General features: G+C 32.9%; 1 protein-coding gene across 5 annotated transcripts in view; it reads right to left on the bottom strand.

Moving 5' to 3' along the window:
* The window catches only part of LOC126826707 (high affinity cGMP-specific 3',5'-cyclic phosphodiesterase 9A), an 83,692-nt gene that overhangs the window by 40,501 nt on the left and 25,226 nt on the right, over positions 1-17,965 (bottom strand). For 3 of the 5 annotated variants that reach the window (XM_050555729.2, XM_050555728.2, XM_050555731.2), the window contains exon 2: positions 5,047-5,196. In XM_050555729.2, coding sequence (XP_050411686.1) covers positions 5,047-5,196 — 150 coding nt within the window. Of the gene's footprint in view, positions 1-5,046; positions 5,197-6,702; positions 6,838-10,937; positions 11,203-17,965 lie in introns of those variants that run through there. The other 2 variants (XM_050555732.2, XM_050555730.2) reach the window with 2 other exon arrangements.

Here is a 17,965-nt window from a genome sequence, read left to right as displayed (position 1 = left end):
AGTCAGTTTGGACAGCCTATACTGCAACCTCCTCCATATATGATTTGATGAAAATAGACAAGGTTCTAAAGGCTGCCCTAAAAACAGAATATATTTGCACAATCAGGATTTGGATGGCTATCATTACATTTAGTATGTGCATATCTAAAATCTTTTTTTTTTGTTGCTAATATTACTTTAATAACCACCAACTTCAAGGAGCCATTCCAGTTATATTTTAGTGAATAAAACTTGATTAGAAACACTACCCTACTCCTGTGCAACTACATGTACCTCAAGATCTCTGATACTTTGTCAAAGAAATACAAACTCCATGTGAGATTGTTCTATGTAAGGTTCAACATTTCCACTCTAGTGATTGGATAACCATGTCTATATTTCCAAAATTGTAATTGAACAATGAAATTCCATCAATTGGTTACATATCAACCAGCACGATATTTTCATTTAACCAGGCAAGATGCGCCCACATTTTGCTAGAGATAGAGAACAACTAAAAACAAAAGCGTTTTTTTGTACAATCAGGAGCCATAATCCAGAAAGTTATGGTCTGAAATGCGCAAATACCAAAACGGACCGAGATCTTTGGGATATAAAGATATATCTTAAGTTTCATCAAAATCAGATATAAAATTATGACCTCTAGAGAGTCCACAAACTTTGTATTACATACTTTTATACAATTTGTGCACAAAGAGCAACCATTTTGTCGCGCAGTTTAGTTCCGATTTTTGCGAAATTCGAATTGAACCTTCATTATGGTGGAATGGTGATACATTTAAACGGTTTTAAAAATCAGATAAAAATTGTGAACTTTCGAGAATCCAGAAGCTAAAAAATATGATTTTTTGTACAATCTGGGGCATAATCTAGGAAGTTACATTCTGATATGCGCGAATATAGAAAGGAACCAAAATCTTTGGGTTATAAACATACATTTTAAGTTTCATCAAAATCAGATCAAAATTGTTGCCTTTGCCTCTAGAGGGTCCAGAACCTTGTTATACCATATGTTTACATTATTTGCGTACAAGGGGCGGCCATTTTGTACGGCAGTTTTGGTCCGATTTTCACGAAATTCGAATATCAAAAGGAACCAAGATCTTTGGCTTATAAACAGGCATATCAAGTTTCATTAAAATCAGAAGAAAATTGTCACCTCTAGACTGTCCACAAGCTAAAAATGTGAGTTTTCAAAAAATCAGGGGCCACAATCCATGAAGTTATGGTCCGATACATGCCAATATCGAAAGGAATCGAAATCTTTGGAAGATGGACCTATATTTCAAGTTTCGTCAAATCTGATAAAAAATGTGAACTGTAGAGTGTCCACAAACAAATTGTGGACAGACGGACAAGGACGACGGCATAATACGTCCACATGAAAATGTGGGGGTATAAAAATTTAAGACAGGCAATTTGGCTATTTCTCCAGATTTGATTTGCACCCTTATGGAAATATATCTAACCCAACGACTTATCAATGGATAGCCTATACACTTTTAAATCTGGGACTGGTTATATTCTCACAATTATAGGTATGTAAATCATAAAGCGAAACTTTTAAATAGAAGTAAGTAAAGTACTAAAGCAACAAATTTTTATGGTAAATTAGTCTGCCTTTATTGTTTGTATAGCAGTTAGGTGAATGTCAGCACTATCTCATCTAACAGACAATATTGATGCTAAGAGCTTTCTGTCTGATAAAATATTGGCTAAACAAATTGATTTTAGAAATAGGAAATTAAATATCCGCAGGACTGTAAATCCCATTTCTTTCCAGGGGATTATTTTTAATGTACGGTACAAATATATGAGGCTCTTTTAAAGGTATAAATGGCACACTGAGTTATAGTTACTTATTGTAATATTTGAGATCCTCCAATAAACTGATTGACCTCTCTCAATTCAGACATAAGAACTCTCTACCTCAGCAACTATGATGGACACCCCTATGATTTCAAAACATACAGTCTGTACAAACTGTTAACATTTTGAAGCATGCCTTTTCGCAGAAGCAGTCCAGCATAATTTTATTTTAGAAATAATTAATTATCAAATATCATTGCATGTTTACACCTATTGTAGCATATCTAAGAAATATTTAAAATTTTCAAAAAAAAAGAGAAAGGTTGTATCTAATAATTTTTCATAAAAGTAAACATATACATACAAAATTTGATGTCGACCAATTTGATGGTCCTTTCAGCTTAAACAATTATTATATAATTCAACTCTCAACAGCTATATAACTTGTAAAAGCAAAAGGAAAATAAAACTAGTCATGCCTACCATGTGAAATGTTAATAGAATAGCAATTATGAACCAAAAGATGCTGCTGTTTATTACAATTTTAACATCCAATATATTATACATGACAGGACGGTAAATTTGTAATAAACAACAACAAATTGCTAACAAATCTGTCCAATAACAAAGCCCTAAAATATTGAAGGCTGACGATTCTGACTGGTTTAATGTGAGTATGTTAGATAATGAGGTCTGCCAATGAGTCAAAAGGCGTGATTTCGATTCCTCCCACTACTACATAGCCCTAAGCTCAAGCTAATTTTTGAAATAAAATTGAACCATGTTTGATCCAAAATGACCTAGTTTGTGTCAAGTGGACGTTAATCATTCATTTACCACTACTGTACATACAAAAGAAGGCACAATGTTTTATTCTTGACCATTCAACACTATGTAGTTGCTTTGTAAATATAACTGTGTTTCTTAGTAACTTTGAAGGACTGTGTTTCCAAGACACAATTGACCAGGTCGTTAGAAGTAATTTCGAAAACATCAATATTTTATATTATACAGACTATCAATAGTGTATTTATAGAGTTTTATTATTCGTAACATGTCCTTCACTGTAGACGTTATACAGATATTTATAATAACCAGTATTCAGGTGAATTCTATTCACCAAGAATATATAAAGGAAATTGTGTACATAAATGAGCTTTTGCAAAAAAAAAAATCTTTGAGCCTTTGTTATCAATTCCAAACAGGTGTGAGAAATTAGAAAACAATTAGTCTTAAACAATAAGCTGATCAAAATCAATACTAAATAATTCCATAGTGAACATTAACAAACTAAATCTGTACAAAATGAACAATGATTAAACTGGACCAGTTATCTGTTTTCTAATATAGATAACTTCTACAAATGTGATGCGTCAAAGGCTAATAAACATTTTCCTTGTTTATATTTACATGTACGGTCGGAAATGTGTTCTTTAGATACTAATTACAACAATTAAATATAAAAAAGTAGGTTAGATGTCATCTTTGACATATTTATGAATAGGAATTATCCTTCCATTATTAACTAGCGAGTATACAAAAAAGGTGAAGTGAAATCTATAGAAAGTACAAATTTGAATCAACTTTATATATTATTTGACTGATTGATTTTTGGACAATTAAACTTTATGACAAGACTAGATTTAATTGTGTATGGTTTGAAGGTTTTTATTTGCCTTTAGGTCTGAAAGAAATTGACATTAATGCATGTCTAAAAAATGATATCTTAGATCAATATACATGTATGTATTAATAAATCTGGTTTACTCCTGCAACTAACTGCCAAAGCTCAGTGATAATTTTTCGATGAAATACAAGTGTTCAGTTTTCAGGTGGGATTCGCAATGTTTCCAAACACAATTAACCATGTGCTGTACATGCACCATTGCATCAAAAAATAGTCTTGTGTGTTAGAATTTAACTTCTTATCAATACAAAGCTTTTGTCAAAATGTTTTTGCGCTACGGTCGCGCGTAATGGGGAGGACAATTTGCCAGAAAACCAATATTTCCCACTATTCTTCATCAAATTCCAAATGCCAAAGGATATTTTACGTGCAATCTAGTGAACACACCGGTAAGCCTAACGTTTTTCTATTTTTTGTAACCACAACGACTAGGCAACATTTTCCTTGTCGGCCCCATAGGCACTATACCTCTTAGAAGTGGTGACAAGGGTTGAAAAATCCTCAACAATCCATGAAGTTGCAGTCCGATACATGCCAATTTGGAAAGAAACCAAGATCTTTGGGAGATAAACAGAAGTTTTCGTGGAAGTCTGTAAGGCTGTACGGAGGCAACTACAATATACAACACATTTCAATGTGGGCATATAAAAAGCAATTTTTCGTACAATCAGGGGCCATAATTCAGGATGTTACAGTCCGACATGTGTCAATATCAAAAGGAACCTAGATCTTTGGGATATAAATATATATTTTAAGTTTCATTAAAATTGTGATCTATTACATGCTTATTATAATATTTGCATAAAGGGGATCAGCCATTTTGTTAGACTGTCTCGGTTTGATTTTCACAAAATTCGAACTCAGCCATAATTATGATTTAACAGTGAAATTTTTGAATGGTTTTAAAAATCAAATTGTGACCTCTAGAGGGTGCACATGCTAAAAACCCAATTAGAACCAAAGTTATTGTGTTCCAAAGTTTCAACCAATCAAATTGCTTAATCTCTAGGCTTAGCCTATGCTCATCTTCAAACTGCATTAAAGCAATTGCCTAAAAAACACCTGCACCGAGTTTGAACATTTTAGCTCAATTAGAAGGAGAGTTATTGTGTCCCAAAAAGTGTGACAGACAGACAGATGGATGGACGGACAGACAGACCACTTTTAATAAATGGAAACCATCGACTTTGTACAGGTTTTTCACAGATAGGCTTTTAACTATTCAGCCAGTCCTTGTATAAACAATTTTCACCAATCAGATATATCTTTTAATCACATATTTAAATAAATATCACCTAATAATGTATTGTCAGTGATATCACTTTCGTGGAAGCAGATGTTAAATAAAGCTATTTCACACACACACACACACACACAGAGTACACACACCAAGGTTATTGGGGAAGATTATGGAATTGTTTATGGTCCAGTGAATTTGAAGGTCTGATTTATAAAGCCAATAGCTCACACAGTAACTTTACTATGCAAATTATTTTATAATATTCACCAATATAGGATTTTAGCCACAAGATGTAATAGGATGTACTTACCATCACAGTGTGCAGCAACAACTTCTAGTTTATAGCGTGTTTCAGGTGAATTAGAAGTTAGGTTTGTAGAAATATTGATGAGGTTGCCTTTAGGATTGTAAAGTTTTAATATATCGTTAGAACTGGCTTCAGCTGCGGCACGAAATGTTTCTGAAAAAGAAAAAAGGCATAATAAAACACCCAAAACAAGTCTATAGGTCCATCAATATCTCTAAAGTAGGTGTACGTTATATTAGAACTTCGATATTAACGGAATATCATTTCGATCGCAAACTGTTGCTCTATTTATATTAGTAGTATCTAGAGTTTTCAGGCAGGTACATGTCGGTTCTCCCTTTATAGAACTCTTGAATACTGTTTCTCATGTGAACACTAGGTAAATATAAATTAGCTGATAGTGTTTTGATACAAACGTTATTGGTATCACACAGAGAATGAATATCCCCTCTCAAAACTAAATCCATGCCTACTGCATTTCAATGAACAGCATTAGAGTTAATAAAGTTGTTTAAGAGACCCATTTAAAGCTTCACCTAAATGTTTGCTATGTCCATAGGTATAAAAAGTTAATGACACAAAGTCCTGGGGCAATTTCTATTATCAGTATCTAGTATCCATATCTATCTGTGAAAATATCTTTATTGTGTTTGATCTACCACAACATAAAGCCTCAAAGGTTAGTCAAATGTAGTATTTGGCTCAAAATATAGCTTTCAATTAAACAAGACACCTAAGGGTTTTAATCAACAATGAGTTCAGTTCATATTGAACGAATCGTTAAAAATATGAATACCTGCAATATAAATCATTCATTGTAATGTCTTTCAATAAAAGAAAGATATTTGACCATTAATGTTGACTCACTATCTACTCATCCTCCAAGAATAATAATAAGTATAAATAACTTACAAAAGAGTACCGGAATACAGAATCTACACTTACGGTAATCAAATTAGCTACGCCAAAGTAAAGTATTGAATTGGGCTGATCTGATGTGTTATTCTGATATACATGTATGATTAAATCTTTGTTTCGAAAGAGTAAGTAGAAGTCAGCTTGTTTACTAATATTTCACTTACTACCTCGACAGTGGAGTACACAAATTGTATGTATCTCAAGTTTTTCAAAACTTAAAAGTCTTCAGATATAGTCAACACTAGTAGTAGCTTAGCTACGAGAATGAAGCTAGAAAAATGTACAGTTTGCTTATTGAATTCGGACATGAATCACATTGGCATTTTCCAGAAGGAACTATATAGTACTTGTAAAAAATCTATTCTTAGCTGGTAACCTATCATTTAAAATCCTAAAATGGCCTCTTGGTGTCAAGACTCCTTGTATATGTACATACTGATCAGTATACATCAAGTTAAAATATGAATAAACATTATAAAAATACTTTTTGAAATAGGGGTTAAAATCTTAACACGGCTGTATTTCTCAGCCCATGAAACTGAAGTTTCCTTATAAACATGTTTATATTTTCATTGATATGGTTCCAGATTTGTCCAATACATCTGAAGGAAACATATAATGTGCATTTAGAGTAAAGAGCATTTAGACTAAAAAATCAAACAGTTGAGACCTCAAGCTAGAAGAAAAATAAAATTTGCCACTTCTTTATATCAGAATGTAAAACATAAATATATTATGTACCTGTATAATGTATGAGAAACATAAACAGGATGTATATTATGTATATGCTACTACAGGAAACAAGCCCAAGATAAAACTGATGTAAGTACATATACATGTAGTAGAAAAACTGAATACTCCCATATGTACTGAACACACAGTCTTAGTTTAAAAAAAAATCTTCAGGGTTTACATGTCTTCTATATCATCAGGATTGCTTTAAATGAAGTTAAATAATACAATTTCAAAATACTGCAAACAAATTTATAAATTGTCTTTGAATACTAATAAATTTTCATAGAAACCATCTTTTGAGTTGCATCCAAATCAAAAAGCAAATTCTGCACACAATGGAAGACTCCTCGAAGTGTATTTATGGATTTTGAATTTGATTGTTCTTTTAGTCTTGATTGCTACTAAGACTGAGACTTTGAATTTGTTCTTTTATTCTTGATTGCTTTTGAGACTGAGACAAGTACATGTCTTTTTGAATTAAATAAAATTAGTAACACCTATCTTTCAGGATGATAGTCTCAATTGTTCTAACCCAAATCCGTCTGTTCAACAGCAATGAATATTTGTGTATCCAGTCAATGGTCACACGAAAATTATCCACATCCTTCGATTTAAGTTGAGATGAAAATGGCCCTTATCTTGTGTTTGAAGTACAGTGTATTGGTATGAAAATGTGGTGTGAACTCTTGGATTAAGACAGTTTTCCCTATAGTTTAGTAATAGTTATTATAGACAAAGTTCTCCTTATTTTTCTTTGCAATTCACCAGACCTACTCCATAAAGTTGAAAAGTGTAGGTGTTGACAGGAAGAGAGAAGTTGTGTTTCATTGATAAATTTCCTTTCTATCTAAAAAGGAGTTTAAATGGAAGGCTGCAGGGCTGCCGACAACCAGTATCGCAGCACAATTTGCGATACATATTTTGTCCGTTGCTAACAAAGAATTAAAATCTAACGTTTTTGATTCGCAGTTACTGCGAATCATTAATATGCCTGTCATTTTGGATATTGACACAAGAATAATCCACATTTTGAAGACTAGAAGGCTTACTCAACACTTTCAACGTGTAAAAAATGTTGAATAAAATTTTATAAACAAAACTGAATTCCCCGTGTCAGTGTGACATTTTCTTCTCGAACTTCCCAGACACAATACTATATAACACAGGGACATAACTCTATGAATAGGGACTATTAAACCGGAAATAGGGAATCAATTAGTACCACTCACGTTGCGAGACATCAAGTAATTATATCATATTCATTTTGAAAGAAATAAATCCAGTGTATTCCCCACGTATTGTAAATAAAATATAAAAAAATAAATACATGTTAATGTATTGTAAAATGATAAATCAAAGTAAAAATTCACGTAAAATATTATTGTTTATATCGCGTGTGTCTAGTTAATCGAGGTGCGTCCGATTGAACAAAAATAGAAATACACGATAAAAAGCAGACGAAATTGTTTTCTAACGAAGATTTCTAACGTAACAAAAAAATATCAATTAAAATGAGAGGGGCTTCGGAAGTCACTGTCAAGAATTGGCTTCAGACATAAGACCTAACTAAATGTCTACATCACATTCACAAACTGTCACAAGTACTTGTGGCAGTGCTAAAAAATCTAAGAATAGTCAGAATGGAATCTAATCATATTTGTTATGAATTAAAGTAATATCTTGTTATTTAGGTGTTTTACGTTGAAACTAAAAAACCGCTAATCAATTTTTAAATTTGCTAATCAAATTTGGCAAAATTGGACTTTTTGATTAGCAGTGCTGCTAATCAACTGTGAAAAATTACCAACAGCCCTGGAAGGCTGCCAGATATATTATTACATTCTATGGTAGTATTTCCTTTACTATATTCATTAACTATTACCCGGTATATACATGCAAGTACCATATGTCATAAACAACATCAATGATAAAACCATAAATATAATTTACAACAAATAAAATTCAAAATTACATCATACCATTTTAAAGGAGAAATCCCAAAATGTCCAGAAAAAGTCTATTTACTCTGTCTGAAAGTCCAATCTTATGCATATTCCTGAAGCAATGCTCTGAGAAATACCTCTGTAGCATTAAGTGGAATTAGGTTCAATGAAATGAAGTATGTCTTAAGATATTAAGTGTGTTAAAAATGATTGCCAAAAATGTTTATTGGGATTATGCAACTCCTTTTATAGCACTCACCTCCCCATTTTTCATTGAGTGACTTCATTAACAAGACTATTCAATGTGAGTGATATTTGAAATGTAACAAAACCGCAAACCTTATCTAGTTGAAATCCACAAACAAAACTAGAAGTACATGTACATGTATAGCGAGAAGATCTCCCTGTGCATAACATCAGCTTTTTCAAAGTTAATTGTTTGCTAATCACAAAGCATGTCTCCTACTGGCCAATGGTGTTTCAGATAACTGCTTGAGGATAGAATAAAGGGTTCCAATACCCTTCCACCAGTTTTATTTACTGAATTATATCTGGGATTTCTCTTTTTAATGCTTGATGATTTTTTGCTATCACACAACTTGAAAAAATAATGTTTTACACCAGAAAGTATATATTTATCTGTACTTCTAATTGCTCTATCTTGTTCTGTATAATTACACCACTGTGATACTTCATAGACTCTTCAAAGATATCATTTTACATCAGACTATCAGACAGCTTGTATATAATGTTGGAACATAAATTCATCTAAATTACCATTTAGTTGCACTTGCATTTAAATTTGGCCCAATTCTTAAAATAACTGGTGGGCAAGACTGTTTACAACATAAAACCAGACATATCTGAATTACTCTATATAACCACAAGTGAAATGATAATAATGGCATTTGTTGGCAACACCCTGTAATCACATGTATGTATATATGGCTGTTCCAAGATACAATTCTCTTCCAATATGTGCTCTGATAATGTTCAAGTCAAAATTATCAGTGTAATAATTCTGCAGTTACAGCATTCTGAACAAAACATATTAATCGGACATTAATAAATAAAATTGTTGACATTTGATAGGTATTTTTTCACCAATGTGAAATGGATATAAAATTAAAGTATTACTATTTTTACTGGGGTACTTTTATAATGATGTTTCTGATGTTTTTATATGAGTAAAGTGCATCTGGGCACTATGTTTATGTGAATTATGGTGGACCTATACATGTCAAATGCATGTAATTAAATATGTCTTACAAATGTAAAAGCCAATAATTATATTTAATCTTAAGATCCACTTTTAAAAACCAAAAATTAACTTCTAAACTTCTAAGCAGCAAAACACTGATGATGTGTTTAGAAAGTTTCAAGATATCTTGAATAGTTTATGAGATGTGTTCTGGAATAAAAATTGTATATCAAAATCTAAATCAAATGTGTTTCAAAGGAAACACAAATTAAAAATCATTAAATCTCAGAAATTTCTAATTAGCAGAATGCTAATGTTATGTGTACAAACTATCATAGAGATATCTTGAATGGTTTATGAGTTATGCTCCATAATAAAAAATGTATACAAAAATTAAGTAAAGCTTATTATAAATGTTGATACAGTGTTTGTGTACAAGTTTTATAAAGATATCTTGAATGGTTTATTAGCAATGCTTCGGAAAGGGGGTGGAGTCAATATCCATATCAATATCCTTCCTTAACTTCCTTTGACATAGGATTAATAAAAAAACGAAGGCAGGCTTTAAACCCTTTAATACTTCGTTTACACTGTAAACAACAAAATGCCTATAAGTTATAAATGCTGAAATAATTGAATTAGATTCTCATAATTTATTGTAACAAGTAATACATGTACATGTAGCAACACTTCTCCTTTATATTCATGGTTTTAATTTACTAGTTTTGAAAATTTCTAATGTGTGGCTAGCTGGAATATATATCAAACACTAGTATATAGTGTATAACAGCATTTTCATATTGTTCTTGTAACTAGTACAAAGCCTTACACTAAATAAATACAGTAAGTTTATTATATCTGTGACAAAACAATGAATATGAGGGAACTAAGGTGCTAGTACACAGTAGCTAAATGAAGGTATCAAAATAGTGTATGAATATATGTCTATCATACTATCAACATGAATATATATATATGTCATCAAGAAGAATTAATATTCATGCTGTATCAATTTCCATAAGTCACTTTAACACATAAGTGACACCACTCCCTTTTAGTTTTTTTTCCCCACATCACATCGATTCAAAAATACTTACTTTAGATACAGGTAGGTTGTCTTTAAAAGGCTGTTCAGATGAATATATTAGACAGAGACAACTCTCAACAATAACTAGTCAACTTATTTACGTCATTAGACCACTCACTTACGTACAAATTAAAAGGGAAGAAGAAAGACTTTACATGTCATGCACCCAACTGGTTTTACCCTGACTGAAACTCTAAATGTTAAAGGTTTATTCAAGTTATTTGTCTTAGTGGGTAAAATAAGAAAAATGTCACTTTAAGCACATGTTTGTTTTAAAAACCAAATTAAGACAACTCAAAGACATTTTTATGTTTCTATGTACTTTCCTTACTTAATGACTCCATTATATAAATTTTATTGAAATGATTGGTGTGGTCAACTATATGCTCACCCCATAATAATCAATAAAAGATAAAATCTTGTCTTTGAGTTTATAATAACCTATATAAAAGCTTGAATAGCTCTGGCATAATACTGGTTCCAAAACTTGGGGATGTGGATTGGGGATGGAGAGAGGAAGCTGTGATTGCCAGGGTGTCTCCTAACATTCATCCTTGACTGACATATAAGGCAAAGAGTTGTTTGTCTAAAATTAAACTGAGTTACACTTGGTGACTAAATCATATAATATGTACATTACTATGGGGTAATCATTACAAATCACTATTTTTTTCTCTAAATAATTATCCAATTATGGTCTATAAAAAAAGGAATTATGCTTATTTATCTATTGCTGGACATCTTTCTGGCTTCCAATTTCATATAAACTAGAACTGCGATGCAGTACTGACGGGTTTCACAGGTGCTACGTTACCCTTGAACTGATGTTACTTCTCGTACCAATAGATTCGTTAAACAGATTACAACATGAGCATAGCATACATGTTATAAAATTGACACAGAACTAGTCAATAAATTCAGCAATGTCAGTTCCATTTATACATTTTTCACTCTCAACATGATGACAGCACTTCCATTATGAACAAAATATTTAAATTGGATTACAGAAATAACGACTTCGATTATCCTTTGCATTACAGAAAATTGATTAAACATTGGAGAAAACTGACTGTTTATAAAGCCTTATTAAACATACATTATGCAAGAGCTAAATCTGATTATTGCAAGTCTTTATTTAGGCTTCAGATGTCATAGAAATTATAAATTAGATCTTTATTTACACAACAAGCACAAAATCAACTCTGTAGACCCATGAATGACTTGGATTCAGCTTGGTTTTAAACAGGATTTCGTTGACTGATTTAATTTTAAATGGCGTCGTGCTCGGAGATTAACCGTTACGTTAAAGTGCAATAAACTAAACACAGATAATGACAAATTATACAATTCCTGGAGACCGTGTGATGACTAATACAGACGGACAGGTCTTCTGTCTTAATAATATCAATAAAAATATTTTTATTTCCCCAATAGGGACGACGCCACTGGTGTATATTATATATACCTATAGATTTATCATAATTGTATCATAATATTATGTCCTATATTCAATTGATTTAATGCATACCCAAAATACAAGTAAAAGTGAAAATTTACCCTCTCACTCATTTTGTCCAATTGTTATAAAAATCCAAAAAGGTAAAACACAAATTCGGATATGATGACAGCAGACAAAAGACAGCAGAGATTATCTAGGTGGAGTTAACACCTCACAATCAAACAATCAGCCATACTAAGAATCGGTGAAGATGGAATTCAATCCCATTTCTAGTCAAAAATTACACTGGTGATAACTATGTTCAGAATAAAGTAATTTGACTGAAATTTTCAATATATTCTTCTTTCATAATCTATTTTTGAACTGTTATAGCAAGAATGGCTAACTTCTTATAAAAATCTCCCATAATGTATCTTTAAACTGCGAAAAATCTTAAAAAGTGATCCTGACAAAATCAGTTATTTCTTGGCTATTGTTTTTTTTTATATCTATATGATCATATTGTTTCATTCTAGTTGTTCATTGAAATCAAATATAATTTAAAACAAATAATGAATATCACTCACTTCAAAAAAAAAAATTGTTTTAGAGGCTAAAAATACAGTTTTTGCCAAAATGTTATTACTTTCGGTGATAATGAAAATATAGAGATAGAATTATAGTGTTGTGCAGCTACATGTATAGACTTCTACATTATTCACCTGTCACAATGTGGAACAATACTTGTAAATGCTATTTTTAGATCAGAAATAGAATTAGATTCCCTGATCGTAACTAGAAAGATATGGTGAATTCAACTACAAATACAGTATCCGGTGCAATTTGTAGACGATCCTCAATTAATGGTAATGTATGTATATGATTTTGAATAGCAAACTAAGGTATCTTTAAAATTACATGATTGCCTGTGGCCCTGTTGTAAGTTGAAATAGCCAAAAACTAAGACCAAATTCTACTTTCATGAATAACTAAGTATTTGAATGAAAATTTGCTCTGAAATTTCGTCAGTACACATATGCTAGTTCATTAAATGGCTAGATAACTAGATTTAAGATCACAAAAAAGGTTAAAGATAGGTTGCCAGGCAATGAAACATAAGCCCACAGCAGCTAAGTCATCCGGGGAGTTGTCATATATTTTTTATTTTGTCAGAAATGAAAACATTTACAACACAATAAAACCTGATTAAGAGTAACAACCCATTTGGCTTCTAGTTCTGCCTTATTCTAATATTTAGTAAACAAAACATTTAATATCAATTGCCATAATCATTGGACATCGTTGAAAAATGATAGGCCATAACATTGGGAGTAATTATCGGAAACTTTGGAAGTAATTATCGGAAACCAATGAAAAATCAATATGCTTCTTCATCTCATGACTTTAAACACTGTGTATCAATCGGATATTCACTTTAGCCTCATGGCCTTAAACACTGTGTATAAGTTTAAAGTCAATCAGATATAAACTTTAGCCTCAAACGCTTCTACAAGATATTTCAAAGTGATCATGGGCCATAACTCTGGCAGTAATTATCAGAAATTGTTTAAAATCAATAGACTTCTTCTTCTCATAACATTAAACACTGTGTATAAATTTAAAGTCAATCGGATATTAACTTTAGCACGTACATGTAGAGCGTCGACAAGCTATTTCAAAGTAATTAAAGGCCATAACTCTGGCAGTAATTATCAAAAATTGTTGAGAATCAATAGACTTCTTTGTCCCATGACCATAAACACTGTGTTTCAATTTAAAGTTGATCGGATATTAACTTTAGCCTCTAGAGCATCCACAAGCAATTGTGGACGCCGGAGGGACGGAGCGGCGGACGGTGGCAATAACAATATACAACCACATTTCAATGCATGGGCGTATAATAAAAACTGATAACAATCTATACAATCTATGTGAATAAGTTACATGTACGTGTAGATGTTTATCAGACAGAAATTGCAGTCAAGTGTAGAGAAAAACATGTTAGATTCTAATAGATAAAAATGGATGAATCTGTGTTTGCACATGTACATGTACCTCGAGCATATACATTTGTTAAAATAAACATAATACAAAGAAAAGCATCTCTCATGTAAAATTGTAAACAAACATGCAATAGATAGCAGTATATATTTATGAGATACCCCACTTAAGTGGATATAATCTAACCTTCGGAAAAGTCATTCATTACATAAGTATAAAGGTACCAAAAGTTTTTGCGCGAAATAAAAATCACTTATCTACTGTCAATTCAATAAGGAGATGGCCTCGTGTGCTACAGGTAATGATAAATATTTAAAAATGCATCATAACCACAACCTACCATAGTTTATTGAAAATATTTCAGTTAAAATCTACAGGACTGTATAAAAAACATGATACTTGACACCCGTTTGACCGGCCAATAAACTAAAATTATGTACTTGCTTGACGAAAAATATAACAAAACAAAATACAGTTCAAAGTTGCAAATAAGAAGTAAAAAATACTGGATTTTATATGAACAAATTATTGAGACAAATGTGTAATGGTCTTAAATGAAATGAAATGGGGTTTAACGTCCTACTGTTCTGCTCCTATACTAGGCTAATGAAGACGGGCATACGCCATACAGTGTGCTATGAGGGAAATTTTGCCCGGGCAGCGGCACTATCGCCTACTCTTATATCGAATTCCAACTGCCAAGGGATCTTTTACGTGCATTCCAATGTTTACACGGGACCGAAGGACTAGACAGCTGTCCTTGTCAGGCCCTCCGTCCTGTATCACTGACAAGGGGAAACCACGTCGGAAAATCGGGATGAACTTTCTCGGCCAATGCAGGGATCGAACACCCGACCTCCAGGCTAGCGAGCCAGCACCTTACCCACCTAGCCACTGTGGCTCCGAATGGTCTTAAAACAATGAATATTAAATACTATTATTATGGAAAATTTCTTTCGAAAATAACATTAAGGCTGTACATTCAACCTCATAACCGAGACTGTCAAATTCAGGGGCGAATAAATTAACTGAAACCGATTTTCTATCAGGAACGATCTCTTGGAACAAGGTTAGAGCAATGTAAGCACATACTGAATATGTGATTCCACCATATCAGTACGGGAAGGATCTCCTGGAACATGGTTAGTGAGCCTATGCTTTACTCAGTCACTGAGCTACTGTGGCTCTCAACCGCTTAACTGACACACCAAAAACCAGCTTGATTCGTTCGTTTTGTCTCTATTTAAAGATTTTATCTGCTTGACACCCTGTGTGGATTGTTGTAGTTCAAGTTTTAGCTGCTTGACACCCTGTTGGCAACTCTACTTCCAGATTAAGTCTGCTTGACACCCAGCGGACTATTCTAGTTAAAGATTTATGCCACTTGACACCCAGGGTACTACTCTTGCAAGAGATTCCACTTTCACCTGCCTGACACTGATTGGAGTGATCAAGATAAAGATTACTACAATCTCTTGACACCCTGTGGACTATTCTAGATAAAGATTCCGGCCACTTGACACCTCAAGAACTATTCTAGGAAAAGATTCCAGAAAACCCAGCCAGTACACAGATCACAAGGTGATGATGTTCTTGTTGCCAATAAAGTCAACAACTCTGTGACAAAATAGCTAACGTACATTCAAACTTAAATTCCAACTATATTCGACCGCCCAAGCATACTGAATCAAATACTGACCAGAAGCTTAAATACTTTGCTGCAATTCCGGGATATGAACTCAAGAAATTAATCCTTACGTCAAAACTGATATCATGCAACCTCGATCAATTCCTACAAACTACTTCAGATTCTGGATGTTGTACTTCCTACATTAGTCTTGAGTGTGGGACTGTCCTTCAGTACTTTAAAAGGCCAATCTCGAATATATTTTGGAGAATCAAACTGCTTAATTTTGTGTTAAAAGCCCTTAAAATCCTCTACCTTAGGGCCAAGCAGCTTACTCAATATACGTGATAAGTTTTGAAACGAATAAAACCTGTTAGTCTTCATCAGGGAATGGAGACCGATGTCCCAATCTGTATTAGACGATATCTGGATAAAAGCAGACTTTTATTTTATAAAGATAATGTGTGGGTGAAATTTACCATTCGCTATCAAGTACAGCACGAGGGTCATGCACTGTATAGACCTCTAAAAAAATGGCAATAGATTATCAGGTCACCCAACAAAATCTTAAAAGGGTTACGTGTCTGGATATGCGGTTTTGAGCTGAAAATTTGAGACAAGGTAAATACACCATTCCTCTATATTTTGCCGTTTAAATTTCATACGTACACAGACTTTTATTTCTGAGACTCTGTTAAAATCGGGATGGCCACTTTAAGCATGCAATTATCAAACCACTCCTGGATACAGAGGTGTTTAAGAATTACAGCCCTCTCTCAAATTTACCCTTTCTGTTTAAAAAGTTGCAAGATCACAACAGAGCAGCCCACAATGGTGATGTGTCTGTTCTTGTGCTGCTCCATCTATCCGCAGCATTCGACACAATCAAACACATCAGGTGACAGACGGTCTACACTACATGATGACTATGGTACATGTATTGGTTCAAATGTGCTGAATTTGTGTCTTTCACAGTTAGCTGTGATTGATGAATACTAATGTTAAACAAACATCGGTCTTCTTGTCATGTGGAGTGCCTCAAGGATCAGCTCTTGGCCTGATCCTGTTTTCAAGTTGAATGAAGTTAAAGTTTGTTGTATTTTAAGGTTGCTGCATATACGAAAATGATTGAGCCCCGAAAGTTTCCAGTTATATATGAGGGGGTATCCACAACAAACTGATCAGCAGAACATAGACATCTAAAACAGAAAAAATGCTGAATGAGGAAAAATATCTACAGCATGTATTTTTTTTTTTTTGCTGATATATATCATAATGTAATTTGAAAGATCACCCTCCAATTCATATTCAATTTTGGTAATTCAAGTTCAGAACTGACAATCTGAAAATAATAAATAACATATTTGTCATTCAGTATCACGTGAACAATAATTCTTGTTTAAAATTGAAAGACAGCTTGCCAGGCAACAATACATATGCCCATAGTAGTTAAAGGGGAAAACCAATGATTTTCAACAAGGTTTCCCGAAATCTTAAATATATATTCAGATTTAATCCCCTCTGTATTACAAGCAAAAAAGTTTTTGAAAGCGAGAAGATAATTTTTTTTAAAACCGAAAGTGATGTAATTTGTTCAGCATGCTCGCTGGTCTCTATAGTAAGCTTACAGAATTGGCATAAGTTTACCGCTGTATTTTGTTGAGTCACTGTCATTTGGCCAAAAATCTGATCAAAAGGGTTGTTTATTAGGATATTATAAAAACGAAATGAGGTTTGTTTAACATTTAGTACACAAAGCGTGGTGTAAATTCACTCATACTGAACAGTACGCTGTGACACAATACACACCACATGACCACATGGCTGATTGTTTAGATCACATGGTTTGTTTGACAGCTTGCAAGTGACAGCTACTTTGTCTGGTCGGATGTATTTGTGCTTGCTGACAGTGTTTTCAACATAAACAGACCACAATTATGGGCATGTGAGACATACAATATAGTGCATTTTG

Source organism: Patella vulgata, chromosome 7 (assembly GCF_932274485.2).
Source record: "Patella vulgata chromosome 7, xgPatVulg1.2, whole genome shotgun sequence".
NCBI classification, from domain to species: domain Eukaryota; kingdom Metazoa; phylum Mollusca; class Gastropoda; family Patellidae; genus Patella; species Patella vulgata.
The sequence above is the reverse complement of the archived record's forward strand: the minus strand, read 5'-3'. Positions and strand labels throughout refer to the sequence as shown.